Raw genomic sequence first — 24,577 nt, 5'->3', positions numbered from 1 at the left:
GAATAATATTATACTATACTACTAATATAGGGAATAATATTATACTACTAATATAGGGAATAATATTATACTATACTACTAATATAGGGAATAATATTATACTACTAATATAGGAAATAATATTATACTATACTACTAATATAGGGAATAATATTATACTACTAATATAGGGAATAGGGTGCCATTTGGGACAAATCCTGTGAGTGGCTTCATGTGATTGGTGGAGACAAAATTAAACAGCTTTTTTAAAACAGATTCAGGTCACCGCTCGCACTATGTGGAACATTAATTGTTCACTTTAAAGTATAGTCTGAGTCCCAAATGGCACCCTATTCCCTACGTAGTGCACTAAGAGCACTATGGGCCCTGGTCAAAAGTTGTGCACTAAATGCTTGACTGTCGTTTGACAAATACAAATATTCTGGCTCTTATTCGCCCCAGTCTGTGGTCCTCTGTAGCTCAGCTGGTAGAGCACGGCGCTTGTAACGCCAAGGTAGTGGGTTCGATCCCCGGGACCACCCATACACAAAAATGTATGCACGCATGACTGTAAGTCGCTTTGGATAAAAGCGTCTGCTAAATGGCATATTCTATTCTATTCTATTCTTATCCATAATAATCTCATCATGTAGACTAGTCTACCCACACTGTGTCTGCGAGCTGTTGGCTTGAGCGCACGTGCCACGACCATAGGGCACCATTTGTAGAAACGCTAGTGTATGTTAATTAACATTTTTTGATTACCTGTGTTAACATACACTTAAAATAAAGTTAGCACTAAAAGCATCTTGATCACTGATGGTCACTTCCCACTAATGTTAAAAACATCTGCTTTGGTTAAAACCTCTCGCAGTCGCTCTCTCGCTCTCTCTGATACTTTGCATTTAATTGCCTTTTGTCGAGAGAAAAAAGAGAGAGAGAACCTAGGTGGAAGAAGAGAGAGAGATTGATGAGAGAGAACAGAGAACCTAGATGGAAGAGAGAGAGAGAGAGAGAACAGAGAACCTAGGTGGAAGAAGAGAGAGAACAGAGAACCTAGGTGGAAGAAGAGAGAGAGCTCGAAAGAGAGAGATCAGAGAACCTAGTCAATGTAAATGTAGGTGGAAGGAGAGAGAGAGAGAGAGAACCTAGCGTTGTACCTTTTTATTGATCTACTGTGTAAAGTGTAAAATATCACATTTACATAAGTATTCAGACCCTTTACTCAGTACTTTGTTGAAGCACCTTTGGCAGCGATTACAGCCCCGAGTCTTCTTGGGTATGATGCTACAAGCTTGGCACACCTGAATTTGGGGAGTTTCTCCCATTCTTCTCTGCAGATCCTCTCAAGGTCTGTCAGGTTGGATGGGGAGCGTCACTGCACAGCTATTTCCAGGTCTCTCCAGAGATGTTCAATCAGGTTCATGTCTGGGCTTTGGCTGGGCCACTCAAGGACATTCACTCCTGCGTTGTCTTGGCTGTGTGCTTAGGGTCGTTGTCCTGTTGGAAGGTGAACCTTCGCCCCAGTCTGAGGTCCTGAGTGCTCTGGAGCAGGTTTTCATCAAGGATCTCTCTGTACTTTGCTCCGTTCATCTTTCCCTCAATCCTGACTAGTCTCCCAGTCCCTGCCACTGAAAAACACCCCCACCATGCTTCACCCTCGGGATGGTGGCAGGTTTCCTCCAGACGTGACGCTTGGCATTCAGGCCAAAGAGTTCAATCTTGGTTTCATCAGACCAGAGAACCTTGTTTCTCATGGTCTGAGAGTCTTTAGGTGCCTTTTGGCAAACTCCATGCGGGCTGTCATGTGCCTTTTACTGACGAGTGGCCTCAGTCTGGCCACTCTAACATAAAGGCCTGATTGGTGGAGTGCTGCACAGATGGTTGTCCTTCTGGAAGGTTCTCCCATCTCCACAGAGGAACTCTAGAGCTCTGTCAGAGTGACCATCGGGTTCTTGGTCACCTCCCTGACCAAGGCCCTTCTCCCCCGATTGCTCAGTTTGGCCGGGTGGCCAGATCTAGTAATAGTCTTGGCGGTTCCAAACTTCTGGAGATGGAGGCCACTGTGTTCTTGGGGACCCTCAATGCTGAATACATTTTTTGGGACCCTTCCCCAGATCTGTGCATCGACACAATCCTGTCTCTGAGCTCTACGGACAATTCCTTCGATCTCATAGCTTGGTTTTTGCTCTGACCTGCACTGTCAACTGTGGGACCTTATATAGACAGGTGTGTGCCTTTCCAAATCATGTCAAATAAATTGAATTTACCACAGGTGGACTCCAATGAAGTTGTAGAAACATCTCAAGGGGTGATCAATGGAAACAGGATGCACCTGAGCTCAGTTTTGAGTCTCATAGCAAAGGGTCTGAATAGTAATGTAAATAAGGTATTTCTGTTTTTTATTTATGAATTTGCAACCATTTCTAACAACCTGTGTTTGCGTTGTCATTATGGGATATTGTGTGTAGATTGATGAGGACATTTTGTTATTTAATCCATTTTAGAATAAGGCTGTAATGTAAATAAAGTCAAGGGGTCTGAATACTTTCTGAATGCGCTGTATAATAACCACCGCTCCCCTGCAGTGTTCAGTGTTTTTTGGGTGTGGTGATGGACAATCCTTCTCTCTCTCCTTTCATCAGTCTCCAATCTTTTCCTTGCCTGCCTCTACATTTTAGACTGGGGGAATAGAGGAAATACTTTAGATTCAACCAGTCTCTCTCCCTCCTCTCTGTCTCAAAAGACAAAAACTTCCCTCTGATGGCGAGGAGAGAAGAGTCAAGAAACTGAGTAAAGCCTTTAGATTCTCTCTCTCTGTCTCTCTCTCTCTCTCTCTCTCTCTCTCTCTCTCTCTCTCTCTCTCTCTGTTCTCTCTCTCTCCTTCTCTCTCTCCTCTGTCTCTCTCTCTCTCCTCTCTCCTCTCTCTCTGTCTCTCTTCTCTGTCTCTGTCTCTGTCTCTGTCTCGGCTCCAGGGCAAGATAGGGAGATGGAGCTGGTGGAGGTGTCTGACCCGTCTGCCCTGGCCCCTGGGGAGGTCTCCTCTGTGGCGCTGGACTTCAAGGTATTCCACCCCCTAGTCATCACCAGGTTGGGGGTGTTCCCTACTGGACCTCACATGGAGATAGAGGGGAACGTCACCGTCAGGCTGCTGCAACTGGATCAGCAGGTAGAGTGGAACCTAGAACAGTAGAACCCAACAGTAGAACACAAATCCAGGAGAACGTCACCACCAGGCTGCTGCAGCTGGATCAACAGGCACAGTGGAACCTAGAACAGTAGAACCTAAGAGTAGAACAGTAGAACACAAATCCAGGAGAACGTCACCATCAGGCTGCTGCAGCTGGATCAACAGGCACAGTGGAACCTAGAACAGTAGAACCTAAGAGTAGAGTCTGACAGTAGAATAATAGTAGAACCTCATAGACACAGGGCCAGAAGAGAGATCCAGGGGAATGCCGCTGGCAGGCTTCTGTAGAACCTAACAATAGGACCTAATAGTAGAACAGAATAACCCAACAGTAGAACCTATACCCAGTTAGCAATGAGCAATCGGGAGGCCGGCGTCCCCCCAGAGCGGTGGAGTGCCATTCAACGCGGCAGTCGTGCTCCTACCGTTCACGTGCCATTTTCCTCGCCCAGCCCACCCGTCCTTCTCCCGCTGCCAGTTGGAGGCGCTCTTCTCCCGCTGCCAGTCGGAGCCGCTCTTCTCCCGCTGCCAGTCGGAGCCGCTCTTCTCCCGCTGCCAGTCGGAGCCGCTCTTCTCCCGCTGCCAGTCGGAGGCGCTCTTCTCCCTCCGCCAGTCGGAGCCGCTCTTCTCCCTCCTGCCAGTAGGAGGCGCTCTTCTCCCGCTGCCAGTCGGAGGCGCTCTTCTCCCGCTGCCAGTAGGAGGCGCTCTTCTCCCGCTGCCAGTCGGAGCCGCTCTTCTCCCTCCTGCCAGTCGGAGCCGCTCTTCTCCCGCTGCCAGTCGGAGGCGCTCTTCTCCCGCTGCCAGTCGGAGCCGCTCTTCTCCCGCTGCCAGTCGGAGCCGCTCTTCTCCCGCTGCCAGTCGGAGCCGCTCTTCTCCCGCTGCCAGTCGGAGGCGCTCTTCTCCCGCTGCCAGTCGGAGCCGCTCTTCTCCCTCCTGCCAGTCGGAGCCGCTCTTCTCCCGCTGCCAGTCGGAGGCGCTCTTCTCCCGCTGCCAGTCGGAGCCGCTCTTCTCCCGCTGCCAGTCGGAGCCGCTCTTCTCCCGCTGCCAGTCGGAGCCGCTCTTCTCCCGCTGCCAGTCGGAGGCGCTCTTCTCCCGCTGCCAGTAGGAGGCTTGCCTACTCCGTCACCTCTTATTGATTTATTGATTTGTATTATTTTACGTCATTTAGAAAGGTTTGTAGAAAAGTAAATGATGTGTGTTTATATATCCGATAAGGGCAACTGGATCCTCTTATTGGCATGTACTTCTCAGTGATACTAACCACGTATCCATCCACAGTTTTTATGCGAGGAAAGTCATACTGTATAAAATAATTATAATAATCACGACAGTTGTGATGGAAACAGGTAGTTTCGGGTACAATTTTATAAATGCCGACAGATAATTTGTTCGTTCGACATGGTGGGATCTTTTTGTGTCGGTAACATTAATTATGCGAGAAATGGTGGTGGAAATGCCTTTATGCGCAAATATTGATATAATAACCATCATACTGAAGTAAACTTGGAGTCACGCGATGACATGTTGTGTGGTCCTCCCACTAGGACTGGGGAAACCATGCAGTTTATCAGGCTACAGATGAAATAAGTTATGATGAACTTCACAGGGTGGTGAAAGGGCACGGTGATGAGCTGGATGCTCCTTTCCAATAAATATAGAGGGTCTTATTCTGGTGACATGATGATGCTTAACTGCTGTTTGACAAATACAGATATTCTCGCTCTTATCCATAATAATCTCATCATGTAGACTAACCTACTAGCACAGCCGATCCACACTGTATCTGTGAGCTGTTGGCTAGAACGCACGTGCCAAGACGAGAGGAGGCACGTTTGCTATTTAATGCAACAGTTTGTGACAAAACTATCGGTAGAGTTGAAAATGTGATGGAAACGCAATGGACTTTAGATTTTTATTCGGTGCATGAAAACGTAAGCATCATCACGCACTGACTTTTATCCACAACAAGTCCGTTTGGTGGAAACACACTGGTGGGAAAATGCGCATATTTTCATTGTGCGGGTTTTAGAATATTCGCATGAAGATCCGTCGCCGATTGGATGGAAACCTAGCTACTGTAATCAAATAAGTAACATAGGAAATAACATACTAATAAAAATACTTAAGTACAAGAAGCTGATAAAAGAAAATAAGAGAAAAAAAACTATGTACAGTGCATTCGGAAAGTATTCAGACCCCTCGGCTTTTTCCACATTTTGTTACTTTACAGCCTTATTCTAAAATGGATTACATAAAACAAATTCCTCATCAATCTACACACAATACCCCATAATGAGAAAGCAAAAACAGGTTTTTAGAAATGTTTGCAAATGTATTACAAATTAAAAACAGAAATACCTTATTTACATAAGTATTCAGACCCTTTGCTATGAGACTCAAAATTGAGCTCAGGTGCATCCTGTTTCCATTGATCATCCATGAGATTGGAGTCCACCTGTGGTAAATTCAATTGATTGGACATGATTTGGAAAAGCACACACCTGTCTATATAAGGTCCCACTGTTGACAGTGCATGTCAGAGCAAAAACCAAGCCATGAGGTCAAAGGAATTGTCCGTAGAGCTCCGAGACAGGATTGTGTCGAGGCACAGATCTGGGGAAGGGTACCAAAAAATGTATGCCGCATTGAAGGTCCCCAAGAACACAGTGGCCTCCATCATTCTTAAATGGAAGAAGTTTGGAACCACCAAGACTCTTCCTAGGGCTGGCCGCCCGGCCAAACTGAACAATCGGGGGAGAAGGGCCTTGGTCAGGGAGGTAACCAAGAACCCGATGGTCACTCTGACAGAGCTCCAGAGTTCCTCTGGGAAAGATGGGAGAACCTTCCAGAAGGACAACCATCTCTGCAGCACTCCACCAATCAGGCCTTTATGGTAGAGTGGCCAGACGGAAGCCACTCCTCAGTAAAAGGCACATGACAGCCCACTTGGAGTTTGCCAAAAGGCACCTAAAGTCTCTCAGACCATGAGAAACAAGATTCTCTGGTCTGATGAAACCAAGATGAACTCTTTGGCCTGAATGCCAAGCGTCACTTCTAGAGGAAACCTGGCACCATCCCTACGGTGAAGCATGGTGGTGGCACCATCATGCTGTGGGGGTGTTTTTCAGCAGCAGGGACTGGGAGACTAGTCAGGATCGAGGCAAAGATGAACGGTGCAAAGTACAGAGAGATCCTTGATGAAAACCTGCTCCAGAGCGCTCAGGACCTCAGACTGGGGTGAAGGTTCACCTTCCAACGGAACGATTTCATTAGTGTAAAGTTATCTAGCTACGTAGTTGTCTTGGTATCAAAGACAAAGGTGTAGTATAGAGAAACTATCGAGGTTAGCTAGTCAGCTACATTATCAAACAGTCAACACCGCAGCCACTGCTAGCTAGCCAACATTACCAGCTAGCAGTACTGTATCATTTTATCATTCAACAAAGAACTGAGTAAAGGGTCTGAATACTTATGTAAATGTGATATTACCGTTTTTCTATTTTTAATAAATTAGCAAAAAAATCTAAAATTCTGTTTTTGCTTTGTCATTATGGGGTATTGTGTGTAGATTGATGAGGGGGAAAAAACAATGTAATCCATTTTAGAATAAGGCTGTAACGTAACAAAATGGGTGAAAAGTCTGAATACTTTCCGAAGGCACTGTCCATACAGCATTGTTTATATACAGCATTGTACATAGCTAGTGAACAACACTTTTCTTAAAGTGGATGGGGTGGTTTAGGGAGTGGCATTTATTGATAGAAAGGAACCGTTTTTATTGCCTCAAATATAGTATTAAATCAATGGAAAAAATATAGGCTTTTTTGGGGGCATAATGAATATATCATGAATCTACTTCAAGTGTAAAGTATTAGGTGTATCACTTTGTGTCATCCTCTGATTTTAAATGCATTATGACCACGTGTGTTTGTAGTATTTTTAAATTGGCAAATAAATCAAATTAAAATCCCAACGGAAACAACAAAACCAGCCTCTGGCTGGCTGTGACCAGCTGGAAGGTGGCAGGACGTATTTGAGATTAGAGAAATTCTTTGCTATGGTCTTTCAAACTAACTTTTGGCTAGATGGCTTGCCTAGTGAAAAACTCCCCAAAAGCAGGCGGGAGGAAAGGAGGAGGAAAGCAGAGCAGTGACCTTGTGCAGAGCAGAATAGTCCATATCTCCAATCATCTTTGTTGATAGTAATGTTGTGTTTTCAGAAGTGGATGTGTTGGTCTAATTTAGCATGACTGGTAAAGCTTCAAGCCTTAGCTACCTCTTCCAATTCAACAAGCCTTAGCTACCTCTTCCAATTCAACAAGCCTTAGCTACCTCTTCCAATTCCACAAGCCTTAGCTACCTCTTCCAATTCAACAAGCCTTAGCTACCTCTTCCAATTCAACAAGCCTTAGCTACCTCTTCCAATTCAACAAGCCTTAGCTACCTCTTCCAATTCAACAAGCCTTAGCTACCTCTTCCAATTCAACAAGCCTTAGCTACCTCTTCCAATTCAACAAGCCTTAGCTACCTCTTCCAATTCAACAAGCCTTAGCTACCTCTTCCAATTCAACAAGGGGGGGGGGGGGGGGGGGGAACAACCCATGGTTACCTTGGTTACCCCATTGGCTCACAGCAAAAACTAGATCTTTTTCAAACGCAATTTTCTTGTCTTGCTTGTTTTACTACATTTAAGAAAAGTACGATATGTCTAAAGAGGAGTTTTCAACATTGCCTGCTGAGAATCCTCACTATAAACGTAATACTGTAGGGCTTGCCTCATGCCCGTTGTCATGACAGAGCTAGCAGCCATGAGAGGTGAGTGTTAGCTAGCTACCGAACGGAGAAGAATGTTGAAAACATCATCTCCAGCACCACCCCAACATCAACATATGTGAAAACGCGTTTCTTTTTTCTTGTACAAAAGAAAGAGGAAGTGTTTCCAATGACATCATCAACCAATCGGTAGACAATGCCTCCTCATAATTGGTTAAAATCAATGATGGTTTCATTGGAAACATTTATCCTCGATCTTACTACCAAACTAAGAAACATTCTGGTGCTGAACATGATGAATATGAAATTCAAATGTTTTGAGTTTCAATTTCCCTTTTAAGCTAGCCAAGAACACAAACAAACTGACTATACAGCTACAAGTAGTGAGTGGAGTTACAAACTGACTTTAATAAACTAGTTCAATGTCTTACCTGTGATGAAATGTTTTCCAAACACATAGCTACATGTAGTCTGCTTGGACACCGGGTCTCCCACGGCTAATAATAGCCTGAAGCCACAGGGCTCTTCTTGCAGGCTCTATTTCTCTACGTGGGAGCATTGCGAACCATAGGTTGGGACTTTTGACCTGGTTACATGTACAGTGGGGAAAAAAGTATTTAGTCAGCCACCAGTTGTGCATGTTCTCCCACTTAAAAAGATGAGAGAGGCCTGTAATTTTCATCATAGGTACACGTCAACTATGACAGACAAAATGAGAAAAAAAAATCCAGAAAATCACATTATAGGATTTTTAATGAATTTATTTGCAAATTATGGTGGAAAATAAGTATTTGGTCAATAACAAAAGTTTCTCAATACTTTGTTATATACCCTTTGTTGGCAATGACACAGGTCAAACGTTTTCTGTAAGTCTTCACAAGGTTTTCACACACTGTTGCTGGTATTTTGGCCCATTTTGGGGCTGTCGCTGGGCAACACAGACTTTCAACTCCCTCCAAAGATTTTCTATGGGGTTGAGATCTGGAGACTGGCTAGGCCACTCCAGGACCTTGAAATGCTTCTTACGAAGCCACTCCTTCGTTGCCCGGGCGGTGTGTTTGGGATCATTGTCATGCTGAAAGACCCAGCCACGTTTCATCTTCAATGCCCTTGCTGATGGAAGGAGGTTTTCACTCAAAATCTCACGATACATGGCCCTATTCATTCTTTCCTTTACACGGATCAGTCGTCCTGGTCCCTTTGCAGAAAAACAGCCCCAAAGCATGATGTTTCCACCCCCATGCTTCACAGTAGGTATGGTTTCTTTGGATGCAACTCAGCATTCTTTGTCTTCCAAACACGACGAGTTGAGTTTTTACCAAAAAGTTCTATTTTGGTTTCATCTGACCATATGACATTCTCCCAATCCTCTTCTGGATCATCCAAATGCACTCTAGCAAACTTCAGACGGGCCTGGACATGTACTGGCTTAAGCAGGGGGACACGTCTGGCACTGCAGGATTTGAGTCCCTGGCGGCGTAGTGTGTTACTGATGGTAGGCTTTGTTACTTTGGTCCCAGCTCTCTGCAGGTCATTCACTAGGTCCCCCCGTGTGGTTCTGGGATTTTTGCTCACCGTTCTTGTGATCATTTTGACCCCACGGGGTGAGATCTTGCGTGGAGCCCCAGATCGAGGGAGATTATCAGTGGTCTTGTATGTCTTCCATTTCCTAATAATTGCTCCCACAGTTGATTTATTCAAACCAAGCTGCTTACCTATTGCAGATTCAGTCTTCCCAGCCTGGTGCAGGTCTACAATTTTGTTTCTGGTGTCCTTTGACAGCTCTTTGGTCTTGGCCATAGTGGAGTTTGGAGTGTGACTGTTTGAGGTTGTGGACAGGTGTCTTTTATACTGATAACAAGTTCAAACAGGTGCCATTAATACAGGTAACGAGTGGAGGACAGAGGAGCCTCTTAAAGAAGAAGTTACAGGTCTGTGAGAGCCAGAAATCTTGCTTGTTTGAAGGTGACCAAATACTTATTTTCCACCATAATTTGCAAATAAATTCATAAAAAATCCTACAATGTGATTTTCTGGAGGAAAAAAAACTAAATTTGTCTATCATAGTTGACGTGTACCTATGATGAAAATTACAGGCCTCTCTCATCTTTTTAAGTGGGAGAACTTGCACAATTGGTGGCTGACTAAATACTTTTTTTTCCCCACTGTACATTGAGCAACACAACATCTTTTCGGCACGTTTTGTTATTTCTGTATTTTGAAAAAAAATCTACTATGTTGGCTCTTTGTGGCGAAGACGCTCCATAGCTCTCCAAACTCCCGCCAGTGGAGAGTGCTTTGTTCCCTTGTTGAAATGTTTGTTGTTGCTTTCACAAGTTTAAAAGGGTATTTGTTAAATCCATATTCTACTACAATAGTTGCTAGCATATCACCATTCCCTTACCGTTTATTGCAACATTTAAATAAATTTCTGATTCATGTTTGAGGCTACACTGTTATGTTTTCATTATCCTTTTCTTACCTTCAGTGGGTTCGATGTTTATAGTGCACATGAGCGTTCGCAACACTCACGAGTTAGAAGTTATGCTGATTTTTATTTTGTTAACATGTAGGCCTATTTGTGTGGTGTTTAGTCCTGAAAGCTTCTCCGTCTTGTCACTGTGAACAAGCGCATAGATGTAACTTGCCTGCGCGCCACAATATGAGTGGACAAGTGTTTCTAAGTGCCCATTTTGGGAGGTTCTGGTCGGTTCACGTTTGGTAACTCATTGGGATGTTCTGGTTAGTGCACGTTTGGTAACTTATTGGGATGTTCTGGTCGGTTCACGTTTGGTAACTCATTGAGATGTTCTGGTTAGTTCACGTTTGGTAACTCATTGGGATGTTTTGGTTAGTGCACGTTTGGTAACTCATTGGGAATGCTGGTTAGTTAACGTTTGGTAACTCATTGGGATGTGCTGGTTAGTTTACGTTTGGTAACTCATTGGGAAGGCTGGTTAGTTCACGTTTGGTAACTCATTGGGAAGGCTGGTTAGTTCACGTTTGGTAACTCATTGGGAAGGCTGGTTAGTTCATGTTTGGTAACTCATTGGGAAGGCTGGTAAGTTCACGTTTGGTAACTCATTGGGAAGGCTGGTAAGTTCACGTTTGGTAACTCATTGGGAAGGCTGGTTAGTTCACGTTTGGTAACTCATTGGGAAGGCTGGTTAGTTCACGTTTGGTAACTCATTGGGATGTTCTGGTTAGTTCACGTTTGGTAACTCATTGGGAAGGCTGGTTAGTTCACGTTTGGTAACTCATTGGGAAGGCTGGTTAGTTCACGTTTGGTAACTCATTGGGAAGGCTGGTTAGTTCACGTTTGGTAACTCATTGGGAAGGCTGGTTAGTTCATGTTTGGTAACTCATTGGGAAGGCTGGTTTGTTCACGTTTGGTAACTCATTGGGAAGGCTGGTTAGTTCATGTTTGGTAACTCATTGGGAAGGCTGGTTAGTTCACGTTTGGTAACTCATTGGGAAGGCTGGTTAGTTCACGTTTGGTAACTCATTGGGAAGGCTGGTTAGTTCACGTTTGGTAACTCATTGGGATGTTCTGGTTAGTTCACGTTTGGTAACTCATTGGGAAGGCTGGTTAGTTCACGTTTGGTAACTCATTGGGATGTTCTGGTTAGTTCACGTTTGGTAACTCATTGGGAAGGCTGGTTAGTTCACGTTTGGTAACTCATTGGGATGTTCTGGTTAGTTCACGTTTGGTAACTCATTGGGAAGGCTGGTTAGTTCACGTTTGGTAACTCATTGGGAAGGCTGGTTAGTTCACGTTTGGTAACTCATTGGGAAGGCTGGTTAGTTCACGTTTGGTAACTCATTGGGAAGGCTGGTTAGTTCATGTTTGGTAACTCATTGGGAAGGTTGGTTAGTTCACGTTTGGTAACTCATTGGGAAGGCTGTGTTGGAGCCCAGGAGACCCCACCTCTGCCTTGTTTGGTTAGGACAGGTTTTGCCTAATAAGAGGCCTTTCTTTTGATTGCTGCCATTTTAAAGTCAGAAGTTTGTATACTTTCATCACCATCGCTGTGGAATTAAAACCAACCACCTGTTGAACCTGTACCTGCCTGCCTCCTTCTGAATCATTACGACTGCTACAAGTCCCCTGTTTTACAATGGGGTCAATGGGAAAGAATGTTTGTTTTCCCCATTTGTGGGCGTGGTGGAGAATAATTCCTTCTTATGACATGAATATCGACTCGGAGTATAGCTGTTCTCTGAATATCCGCCAGAGATGCAAATCACTTCTTGAATGTCAAACTCCTGCTAGCCCGCTGGTGGTAGGAATGTATAGGCTTGAGCTTAGGGAAATTGGATAATATCAAGCAGAGGATATTTTTTGTGTACAGTAGTAGAACAGTAGAACAGTAGTAGAACAGTAGACCAGTAGTAGAACAGTAGTAGAACAGTAGAACAGTAGAACAGTAGACCAGTAGTAGACCAGTAGTAGAACAGTAGACCAGTAGTAGAACAGTAGACCAGTAGTAGAACAGTAGAACAGTAGTAGAACAGTAGACCAGTAGTAGAACAGTAGTAGAACAGTAGACCAGTAGTAGAACAGTAGTAGAACAGTAGACCAGTAGTAGAACAGTAGAACAGTAGACCAGTAGTAGAACAGTAGACCAGTAGTAGAAAAGTAGACCAGTAGTAGAACAGTAGACCAGTAGTAGAACAGTAGTAGACCAGTAGAACAGTAGTAGACCAGTAGAACAGTAGAACAGTAGTAGACCAGTAGACCAGTAGTAGAACAATAGAACAGTAGAACAGTAGTAGACCAGTAGACCAGTAGTAGACCAGTAGTAGAACAGTAGTAGAACAGTAGTAGAACAGTAGTAGAACAGTAGTAGACCAGTAGAACAGTAGTAGACCAGTAGAACAGTAGTAGACCAGTAGTAGAACAGTAGAACAGTAGTCGAATAATAGAACAGTAGTAGACCAGTAGAACAGTAGAACAGTAGTAGACCAGTAGAACAGTAGTAGACCAGTAGTAGACCAGTAGTAGATCAGTAGTAGAACGGTAGTAGACCAGTAGAACTGTAGTAGACCAGTAGTAGACCAGTAGAACAGTAGTAGAACAGTAGACCAGTAGTAGAACAGTAGACCAGTAGTAGACCAGTAGAACAGTAGTAGACCAGTAGAACAGTAGAACAGTAGTAGACCAGTAGACCAGTAGTAGAACAGTAGTAGACCAGTAGACCAGTAGTAGAACAGTAGACCAGTAGAACAGTAGTAGAACAGTAGTAGAACAGTAGTAGAACAGTAGTAGACCAGTAGTAGAACAGTAGAACAGTAGTAGACCAGTAGACCAGTAGTAGAACAGTAGACCAGTAGAACAGTAGTAGAACAGTAGTAGAACAGTAGTAGAACAGTAGTAGACCAGTAGTAGAACAGTAGAACAGTAGTAGAACAGTAGTAGACCAGTAGAACAGTAGACCAGTAGTAGAACAGTAGACCAGTAGTAGACCAGTAGAACAGTAGTAGACCAGTAGTAGAACGGTAGTAGACCAGTAGAACAGTAGTAGAACAGTAGTAGAACAGTACTAGAACAGTAGAACAGTAGTAGACCAGTAGAACAGTAGTAGACCAGTAGTAGAACAGTAGACCAGTAGTAGAACAGTAGACCAGTAGTAGACCAGTAGAACAGTAGAACAGTAGTAGACCAGTAGAACAGTAGAACAGTAGTAGACCAGTAGAACAGTAGACCAGTAGTAGACCAGTAGTAGAACAGTAGTAGACCAGTAGAACGGTAGTAGACCAGTAGAACAGTAGTAGAACAGTAGAACAGTAGTAGACCAGTAGAACAGTAGTAGACCAGTAGAACAGTAGTAGACCAGTAGAACAGTAGTAGAACAGTAGTAGACCAGTAGTAGAACAGTAGACCAGTAGTAGACCAGTAGTAGAACAGTAGAACAGTAGAACAGTAGTAGAACAGTAGTAGACCAGTCGAACAGTAGTAGAACAGTCGAACAGTAGTAGACCAGTAGTAGAACAGTAGACCAGTAGTAGACCAGTAGAACAGTAGAACAGTAGTAGAACAGTAGTAGAACAGTAGAACAGTAGTAGAACAGTAGACCAGTAGTAGACCAGTAGAACAGTAGTAGACCAGTAGTAGAACAGTAGAACAGTAGTAGAACAGTAGAACAGTAGTAGAACAGTAGACCAGTAGTAGAACAGTAGAACAGTAGTAGAACAGTAGTAGAACAGTAGAACAGTAGTAGAACAGTAGACCAGTAGTAGACCAGTAGAACAGTAGTAGACCAGTAGACCAGTAGTAGACCAGTAGTAGAACAGTAGACCAGTAGTAGAACAGTAGACCAGTAGTAGAACAGTAGTAGACCAGTAGAACAGTAGTAGACCAGTAGAACAGTAGTAGAACAGTAGAACAGTAGTAGACCAGTAGAACAGTAGTAGAACAGTAGTAGACCAGTAGAACAGTAGACCAGTAGTAGAACAGTAGACCAGTAGTAGACCAGTAGAACAGTAGTAGACCAGTAGTAGAACGGTAGTAGACCAGTAGAACAGTAGTAGAACAGTAGTAGAACAGTACTAGAACAGTAGAACAGTAGTAGACCAGTAGAACAGTAGTAGACCAGTAGAACAGTAGACCAGTAGTAGAACAGTAGACCAGTAGTAGACCAGTAGAACAGTAGAACAGTAGTAGACCAGTAGAACAGTAGAACAGTAGTAGACCAGTAGAACAGTAGACCAGTAGTAGACCAGTAGTAGAACAGTAGTAGACCAGTAGAACGGTAGTAGACCAGTAGAACAGTAGTAGAACAGTAGAACAGTAGTAGACCAGTAGAACAGTAGTAGACCAGTAGAACAGTAGTAGAACAGTAGACCAGTAGTAGACCAGTAGTAGAACAGTAGTAGAACAGTAGAACAGTAGTAGAACAGTAGACCAGTAGTAGACCAGTAGTAGAACAGTAGAACAGTAGAACAGTAGTAGAACAGTAGTAGACCAGTCGAACAGTAGTAGAACAGTCGAACAGTAGTAGAACAGTCGAACAGTAGTAGAACAGTAGACCAGTAGTAGAACAGTAGAACAGTAGAACAGTAGTAGAACAGTAGTAGAACAGTAGAACAGTAGTAGAACAGTAGACCAGTAGTAGACCAGTAGAACAGTAGTAGACCAGTAGTAGAACAGTAGAACAACAGTAGAACAGTAGTAGAACAGTAGTAGAACAGTAGAACAGTAGTAGAACAGTAGACCAGTAGTAGACCAGTAGAACAGTAGTAGACCAGTAGACCAGTAGTAGAACAGTAGACCAGTAGTAGAACAGTAGACCAGTAGTAGAACAGTAGTAGACCAGTAGACCAGTAGTAGAACAGTAGACCAGTAGTAGAACAGTAGTAGACCAGTAGAACAATAGTAGACCAATAGACCAATAGTAGACCAATAGACCAGTAGTAGAACAGTAGAACAGTAGAACAGTAGTAGACCAGTAGAACAGTAGTAGGACAGTAGACCAGTAGTAGAACAGTAGAACAGTAGACCAGTAGTAGAACAGTAGAACAGTAGTAGAACAGTAGTAGAACAGTAGTAGACCAGTAGAACAGTAGTAGACCAGTAGAACAGTAGAACAGTAGTAGACCAGTAGAACAGTAGTAGAACAGTAGACCAGTAGTAGAACAGTAGTATAACAGTAGTAGAACAGTAGACCAGTAGTAGAACAGCAGTAGAACAGTAGACTAGTAGAACAGTAGTAGAACAGTAGTAGAACAGTAGACCAGTAGTAGAACAGTAGACCAGTAGTAGACCAGTAGAACAGTAGTAGAACAGTAGACCAGTAGTAGAACAGTAGTAGAACAGTAGAACAGTAGTAGAACAGTAGAACAGTAGTAGAACAGTAGACCAGTAGTAGAACAGTAGACCAGTAGTAGAACAGTAGAACAGTAGTAGACCAGTAGTAGAACAGTAGAACAGTAGTAGAACAGTAGACCAGTAGTAGAACAGTAGAACAGTAGTAGAACAGTAGTAGAACAGTAGTAGACCAGTAGTAGAACAGTAGACCAGTAGTAGAACAGTAGTAGACCAGTAGTAGAACAGTAGTAGAACAGTAGAACAGTAGTAGAACAGTAGACCAGTAGTAGAACAGTAGTAGACCAGTAGTAGAACAGTAGAACAGTAGACCAGTAGTAGACCAGTAGTAGAACAGTAGTAGAACAGTAGAACAGTAGTAGACCAATAGTAGAACAGTAGTAGAACAGTAGACCAGTAGTAGAACAGTAGAACAGTAGTAGAACAGTAGACCAGTAGTAGACCAGTAGTAGAACAGTAGACCAGTAGTAGACCAGTAGTAGAACAGTAGACCAGTAGTAGAACAGTAGACCAGTAGTAGAACAGTAGTAGACCAGTAGTAGAACAGTAGAACAGTAGACCAGTAGTAGAACAGTAGTAGACCAGTAGTAGAACAGTAGAACAGTAGAACAGTAGACCAGTAGTAGAACAGTAGACCAGTAGTAGAACAGTAGAACAGTAGTAGAACAGTAGAACAGTAGTAGAACAGTAGTAGAACAGTAGACCAGTAGTAGAACAGTAGACCAGTAGACCAGTAGTAGAACAGTAGTAGAACAGTAGAACAGTAGACCAGTAGTAGAACAGTAGACCAGTAGTAGAACAGTAGTAGAACAGTAGTAGAACAGTAGTAGAACAGTAGACCAGTAGAAAGTACCGGATACAGAAGGTGATTCTCCAAAGTATTTTTTTGATTCCTCAACCTCCTCCTCTGTGTGTCTCAGGAGGCGGTGGTGACAGCCCACTTCAGCCCGGTCAGTCCTGGGACCCGTCTGAACGGTGTGTGGTACAAACCAGTGGACTGGTTCATTCTGCCAAAGGTGAGGGCTAGGTCATGTCATGTTATGGGAAAGTCTCTAAACAGAGAAGGGTAGAATAATACTAATGGTGAATGGTCTGACTGGACTACTGTCCCTCTCTCCTGTCCAGGGCTTTGAGGGGACTCTGGTCTGGGAGAGTCCTGATTTAGCTGGTCTGACTACGGTCAACACATCCAGGGAGAAGCTGAACAACGGGGGAGGAGTACTCAAGTTCTCATCTGTACCTAATGGCTTCCCATTATTTTTCACAGAAATGCTACACTTTGTGTTTGTTCAATAGTCTTAAAATATGACAATTGCGAAATCTAGCAATATTCCACAGTTAAATCTCCTGCAAATGTTCATGTGACAGAAATGTATTGCCTCCAATCTCCTTTCTACTGTCTCCCAATCTCCTTTCTACTGTCTCCCAATCTCTCTCCTGTGTGTCTCCCAATCTCTCTCCTGTGTGTCTCCCAATCTCTCTCCTGTGTGTCTCCCAATCTCTCTCCTGTGTGTCTCCCAATCTCTCTCCTGTGTGTCTCCCAATCTCTCTCCTGTGTGTCTCCCAATCTCTCTCCTGTGTGTCTCCCAATCTCTCTCCTGTGTGTCTCCCAATCTCTCTCCTGTGTGTCTCCCAATCTCTCTCCTGTGTGTCTCCAATCTCTCTCCTGTGTATCTCCCAATCTCTCTCCTGTGTGTCTCCAATCTCTCTCCTGTGTATCTCCCAATCTCTCTCCTGTGTATCTCCCAATCTCTCTCCTGTGTCTCTCCCAATCTCTCTCCTGTGTCTCTCCCAATCTCTCTCCTGTGTGTCTCCCAATCTCTCTCCTGTGTGTCTCCCAATCTCTCTCCTGTGTCTCCAATCTCTCTCCTGAGTGTCTCCAATCTCTCCTGTGTGTGATGTTGCAGATTGGTGAGGGGACGTTGCCTCACAGGAGTGCTCTGGGCTTCCCAGGGTTGGCTGGAGGGTTCACATTCAAAATATATGGTGAGTCCAGTCCACTGGCATGTGACTTCAGAACCAAACAATATACCAGTCCAAGTCCAGTCCATGGTCTTTGTGTTATATATGAGAGATGGTCCTGTCCATGGTCTTTGTGTTATATAAGAGAGATGGTCCTGTCCATGGTCTTTGTGTTATATATGAGAGATGGTCCATGGTCTTTGTGTTATATATGAGAGATGGTCCTGTCCATGGTCTTTGTGTTATATATGAGAGATGGTCCTGTCCATAGTCTTTGTGTTATATATGAGAGATGGTCCTGTCCATGGTCTTTGTGTTATATATGAGAGATGGTCCAGTCCATGGTCTTTGTGTTATATATGAGAGATGGTCCTGTCCATGGTCTTTGTGTTATATATGAGAGATGGTCCTGTCCATAGTCTTTGTGTTATATATGAGAGATGGTCCTGTCCATGGTCTTTGTGTTGTATATGAGAGATGGTCCTGTCCATAGTCTTTGTGTTATATATGAGAGATGGTCCTGTCCATGGTCTTTGTGTTGTACATGAGAGATGGTCCTGTCCATGGTCTTTGTGTTATATATGAGAGATGGTCCTGTCCATGGTCTTTGTGTTATATATGAGAGATGGTCCTGTCCATAATCTTTGTGTTATATATGAGAGATGGTCCTGTCCATGGTCTTTGTGTTGTATATGAGAGATGGTCCATGGTCTTTGTGTTATATATGAGAGATGGTCCTGTCCATGGTCTTTGTGTTATATATGAGAGATGGTCCTGTCCATAGTCTTTGTGTTATATATGAGAGATGGTCCTGTCCATGGTCTTTGTGTTATATATGAGAGATGGTCCAGTCCATGGTCTTTGTGTTATATATGAGAGATGGTCCTGTCCATGGTCTTTGTGTTATATATGAGAGATGGTCCTGTCCATAGTCTTTGTGTTATATATGAGAGATGGTCCTGTCCATGGTCTTTGTGTTATATATGAGAGATGGTCCTGTCCATGGTCTTTGTGTTATATATGAGAGATGGTCCAGTCCATGGTCTTTGTGTTATATATGAGAGATGGTCCTGTCCATGGTCTTTGTGTTATATATGAGAGATGGTCCTGTCCATAGTCTTTGTGTTATATATGAGAGATGGTCCTGTCCATGGTCTTTGTGTTGTATATGAGAGATGGTCCTGTCCATAGTCTTTGTGTTATATATGAGAGATGGTCCTGTCCATGGTCTTTGTGTTGTACATGAGAGATGGTCCTGTCCATGGTCTTTGTGTTATATATGAGAGATGGTCCTGTCCATGGTCTTTGTGTTATATATGAGAGATGGTCCTGTCCATAATCTTTGTGTTATATATGAGAGATGGTCCTGTCCATGGTCTTTGTGTTGTATATGAGAGATGGTCCTGTCCATGGTCTTTGTGTTATATATGAGAGATGGTCCTGTCCATGGTCTTTGTGTTGTATATGAGAGATGGTCCTGTCCATAGTCTTTGTGTTATATATGAGAGATGGTCCTGTCCATAGTCTTTGTGTTATATATGAGAGATGGTCCTGTCCATAGTATTTGTGTTGTATATGAGAGATGGTCCTGTCCATGGTCTTTGTGTTATATATGAGAGATGGTCCTGTCCATGGTCTTTGTGTTATATATGAGAGATGGTCCTGTCCATAGTCTTTGTGTTATATATGAGAGATGGTCCTGTCCATGATCTTTGTGTTATATATGAGAGATGGTCCTGTCCATGGTCTTTGTGTTATATATGAGAGATGGTCCTGTCCATAGTCTTTGTGTTATATATGAGAGATGGTCCTGTCCATAGTCTTTGTGTTGTATATGAGAGATGGTCCTGTCCATGGTCTTTGTGTTATATATGAGAGATGGTCCTGTCCATGGTCTTTGTGTTATATATGAGAGATGGTCCTGTCCATAGTCTTTGTGTTATATATGAGAGATGGTCCTGTCCATGGTCTTTGTGTTATATATGAGAGATGGTCCTGTCCATGGTCTTTGTGTTATATATGAGAGATGGTCCTGTCCATAGTCTTTGTGTTATATATGAGAGATGGTCCATGGTCTTTGTGTTATACAGTGGGGAAAAAAAGTATTTAGTCAGCCACCAATTGTGCAAGTTCTCCCACTTAAAAAGATGAGAGAGGCCTGTAATTTTCATCATAGGTACACGTCAACTATGACAGACAAAATGAGGAAAAAAAATCCAGAAAATCACATTTGTAGGATTTGTAATGAATTTATTTGCAAATTATGGTGGAAAATAAAGTATTTGGTCAATAACAAAAGTTTCTCAATACTTTGTTATATACCCTTAGTTGGCAATGACACAGGTCAAACGTTTTCTGTAAGTCTTCACAAGGTTTTCACACACTGTTGCTGGTATTTTGGCCCATTCCTCCATGCAGATCTCCTCTAGAGCAGTGATGTTTTGGGGCTGTCGCTGGGCAACACGGACTTTCAACTCCCTCCAAAGATTTTCTATGGGGTTGAGATCTGGAGACTGGCTAGGCCACTCCAGGACCTTGAAATGCTTCTTACGAAGCCACTCCTTCGTTGCCCGGGCGGTGTGTTTGGGATCATTGTCATGCTGAAAGACCCAGCCACGTTTCATCTTCAATGCCCTTGCTGATGGAAGGAGGTTTTCACTCAAAATCTCACGATACATGGCCCTATTCATTCTTTCCTTTACACGGATCCGTCGTCCTGGTCCCTTTGCAGAAAAACAGCCCCAAAGCATGATGTTTCCACCCCCATACTTCACAGTAGGTATGGTGTTCTTTGGATGCAACTCAGCATTCTTTGTCCTCCAAACACGACGAGTTGAGTTTTTACCAAAAAGTTATATTTTGGTTTCATCTGACCATATGACATTCTCCCAATCCTCTTCTGGATCATCCAAATGCATTCTAGCAAACTTCAGACGGGCCTGGACATGTACTGGCTTAAGCAGGGGGACACGTCTGGCATTGCAGGATTTGAGTCCCTGGCGGCGTAGTGTGTTATTGATGGGAGGCTTTGTTACTTTGGTCCCAGCTCTCTGCAGGTCATTCACTAGGTCCCCCCGTGTGGTTCTGGGATTTTTGCTCACCGTTCTTGTGATCATTTTGACCCCACGGGGTGAGATCTTGCGTGGAGCCCCAGATCGAGGGAGATTATCTGTCAAGTCCTCCTCTTGTTCACCATCCAAAGGACACAGGGACAACTCAAATTTCTGACTCAATCTTTTTTATTTTTAGTTTGCTTTCAGTTGATTGGTCTGTCCAGTAAATTAGCCAGTAAATTAGGTTGTAAACCTTTAAAGACAGAATAAAAAGTTACCATTTTAATTAAACATTTTAATGAACTTAAATTAGTTTAAACATTTACATAAACATTCTAAATAACTTAAATGAATTAACCATTTACCATTGGTGTCTTTGGACTGAACCTGTGAGTGAACTTGGAGTCTTCTCTCTGAAGTTTGTTCTTCTGAATGACTGAGCCCCTCCATGCCTTCACAGGTGCTCCAAATCAGTGAAAATGTCTGATCAGGTGACAAGCAGCCGGTTTGCTGCTGCTGGTGCACTCTGGGAAGTGTAGTTCTTTGACTCACTCCTGAGATTCAGCTCAACACCTCCCACTTGAGCTCCTGTTTTTTTCAAATCCAGAGAGGTCACACAAGCCCTTCACACCTCTGTTTGTTCTTCAATGGGAAGTAGAATGACAAGCCGTCTGACATCTCTATGAAGAATTGTGGCTGGGATTTTGGTTTGAAGCCTCTTCGTTCTTTCACCGTTTGCTCTTGTGGGCCCTTTTTTTGCTGTTTGACTTTGTGATGTGAACAGGATAGCTGGGAAAAGTCTTCACAAGCACATCTCTTACGATGCCTTTGCTGTCAGCATTGACACCGACCACTCTAGCCAGCTTGTACTGTCCTCTTAGGGCGTTTTGGTCAGCCAATCAGACCACATCTCCAACAGCAACATTTCGCTCTTTGGTGTGCCATTTGTTCCTCATGAACAGATTAGGTCCAACCAATTGGCTCCACTTCTTCCAGAAATGGCTTAACTCTGCTTGAATATGTTTAAGTCTTTTGTAAGGGTAGCCATCAAACTGGAAATCTCCAGGGTCTCCCTTTTGGATTGGTACGTCCTAAAAGCAGAGAATTCGGGGTGATGTACTCTACACAGTCTTCTCTGCTTTGAGTTCTTGCATCGATGGGTCTCTCATTAGCAAGGTTGGCTGCCATGAAGAGAAAAGTTTGGAATTCTCCCCACGTGAAAACACCATCTCCACCAAGGTTGCTCAACGCCCGCTTCACTACTTTGACAGCTGCCTCTGCGGCACCATTCCTATGGGGAGAGTCTGCAGGGTGGATCTTCCATGACCATTCTGTACCATGCTTGGTAGCTGTGTCTTCAAGTTCAGACTTGTTTAGTTGGTTAAGGAATTTTTGAAGTGCGGGTTTGGCTCCCACAAAGTTAGTGCCAGGGTCTGACCAGAGTTTCCTGGAGTGTCCTCTCAGTGAAGTGAACCTTTGATAGGCTAGCAGGAATCCTTCAGATGACATGTCACTCACCACTTCAGTGTGTATGGCTCGGGAAGCCATGCAGCAGAATACTATTCCCCATACTTTGAGTCTAGTTCTCTTCTTGACCTCATCTTTCACTTCATAAGGGCCGAACAGGTCCATGGTGGTGAATTCAAAAGGTGCAGCTGGGCCTGTTCGCTCTAGAGGCAGGTCAGCCATGATTTGTTGACACTGTTTCGCCTTGTTTTTCCTGCAGACCACACAGCTGTCAACCATTTTCTTGGCAAGTCTACGGCCTTTTATTACCCAGGCTTTCTTCCTCATCCGGAGAAGGGTTCCCGCCACTCCCTCGTGGTTTGCTTTGTGGGATTCTTGTGCCAGCAGTGTAGACACCCATGCTTCAAAGGGTAAAACTGGCACTGCTGTCTTATCTTCGTTGAATGTCTGAATTCTGCCTCCACAAACTAGCAGCCCAGAGTTCACATCTTTGTACACTGTCAGTCTGCTTAGAGTTGTGTCTGAAAAATCTGTACCTTCTTGAGCTGCGAGGAAAAGGTATTTGAGTGCATCTTCATGTTCTTTGACAGTCAGCACAGGTTGCTTGGGTGATCTTACCTCCCTCTTTGCCTGTTTAGGGGCCCGGCCCTTCCTCTTCAGCCACTGCTTGGCTGCTAGACAAACCCAGGCAACGACTCTCACCAGTTTGGACAGGCTACTGAATCTTCTTACTTCCACAAGATCTTTAACCCAGCCAGTGGGCTTCCTTCTAAGAAGAGTTGGGTTTACCACAGGTATTCCCTCTTGAGTTTCACTCTTTGGACATTCCTGAGTGCCTTGTAGGTCTTCTTTCTGCTGACTACTTCTTGCTTGAGCTCTTGTTAATGCACCTGAGAATGCCTTCCTCTGGAGCTTGTTTACACTCTCCCTGGCATGAGCTGCAACCTCTCCAGCTGATTTTATAGGCCACTCCTCCACTGGCCACTTTAGGAACTCTGGTCCATTTTGCCATGTGGAATTCTCCTTCAAATCTTCAGGAGCACCCCCTCTTGTTATGATGTCAGCTATGTTTAGATCCCCACGGATCCACCACCAGTCTTGCACTTGTCCAGCCTTCTGGATTTCACCCACTCTATTTGCAAAGAAGGTTTTGTACCCATAACTGACTCTTTGAATGGCTCCCAAGACCGTTTGACTGTCAAGTAGATGGAACCATCTCTCGATCTTCATTCGAGCATGCTTTTCCACATACTTCCTGATCCTGGCTGCGAAGACAGCACCACAGATCTCAGCTTTCACAGCTTCTCCCTTTTGATCCAGGGGTGTCAGCTTGGCTTTTGATTCAACGAATCGAACTTTAGTGCCTTGACTTGTCTCCCATCTTAAGTACATCACAGCTCCATAGGTTTTGTCACTTCCATCAGAGAATGTGATGACCCAAGGTTTCCTTTCCCAGCCAGCTGGTGTGAGGCTCCTGTGGAATTTCACCTCTCCAAGCTGCACATATTCTTCAAAAAGCTGGATGGCTTCTTCTCTGAGGCTTTCTGAGAGAGGTTGGTCCCAGGTTTCTTGGGTTAGTTTCCCACCCCCTCCCTCTTGGAATGCTTTTCGAACAAGAATTGCTCCCTTCTGTTTGGCAGGTGTAACTAAGCCAATTGGGTCGTACAGTCCAGCCACTTGGCTTAAGAGAGCCCTCCTAGTCAGTGGGTTAGGTGTCTCAGTTCTCACCTCCTCCTTGAGAAGATTTTTTCCATCTCTCATCTTCTTTTTCCTTTTGGAAAAGTTAACTGAGGTTGACATGTAGAGCTTGTCTTCATCCATTTGGTAGCCGATACCCAAGGCTTTGTTGCCTTCGTCCCTCATTTGATTTGGAAGAATTAAGGTTTTACTTTGTGTCTTTGTTAGAACCTCCATCTCCATTCCTTGCCTCCCACTTTGCCCTGACCAGACCCATGGTTTGAGGAAGAACCCTCCAGCTTTCAAGATCTCTTCGACATTTGCTGTGATCTTGTCAAGTTTATTCAGGTCATTTTGGGAGGTTAAGAGGTCATCCACATAACTGTCCTCTTCAATGACTCTGCGCTCATCCTCCAAGTGAAGAAAGTTGGGCAGGCGTGCTGTTTCCCTCATAGCCAATTGAGCAATGCAACCAGCAGGTCTGTCTCCAATGTTGACTCTGGTTATTGGATATTCACTTATCTCTTCATCTGGGCTGTCCATCCAGAGGAACCTGTGAAGATGCATCTCACGCTCCTCCAGCCATACAGAGTTGTACATCTTTTTGATGTCTCCTAGAGATGCATACGTCCCTTCTCTGAACCTCAGCAAG

General features: G+C 43.9%; 1 protein-coding gene across 7 annotated transcripts in view; it reads left to right on the top strand.

Annotated features, from left to right (window-relative positions):
- LOC311130738 (UDP-GalNAc:beta-1,3-N-acetylgalactosaminyltransferase 2-like) overlaps positions 1-24,577 on the top strand; it is a 55,805-nt gene that overhangs the window by 18,492 nt on the left and 12,736 nt on the right. For all 7 annotated transcript variants that reach the window (XR_014613386.1, XR_014613387.1, XR_014613388.1 and 4 more), the window contains exons 4-7: positions 2,955-3,148; positions 16,687-16,782; positions 16,892-17,002; positions 17,674-17,752. Coding sequence is in view for 1 of the 7 variants with exons in the window: in XM_084163525.1 (XP_084019651.1) it covers positions 2,955-3,148; positions 16,687-16,782; positions 16,892-17,002; positions 17,674-17,752 (480 nt within the window). In the remaining 6 variants the exon portion in view is untranslated. The remainder of the gene's footprint in view (positions 1-2,954; positions 3,149-16,686; positions 16,783-16,891; positions 17,003-17,673; positions 17,753-24,577) is intronic.

Source organism: Coregonus lavaretus (genome assembly GCF_964263955.1).
Source record: "Coregonus lavaretus genome assembly, chromosome: 1".
Lineage (NCBI taxonomy): Eukaryota > Metazoa > Chordata > Actinopteri > Salmoniformes > Salmonidae > Coregonus > Coregonus lavaretus.
The sequence above is the reverse complement of the archived record's forward strand: the minus strand, read 5'-3'. Positions and strand labels throughout refer to the sequence as shown.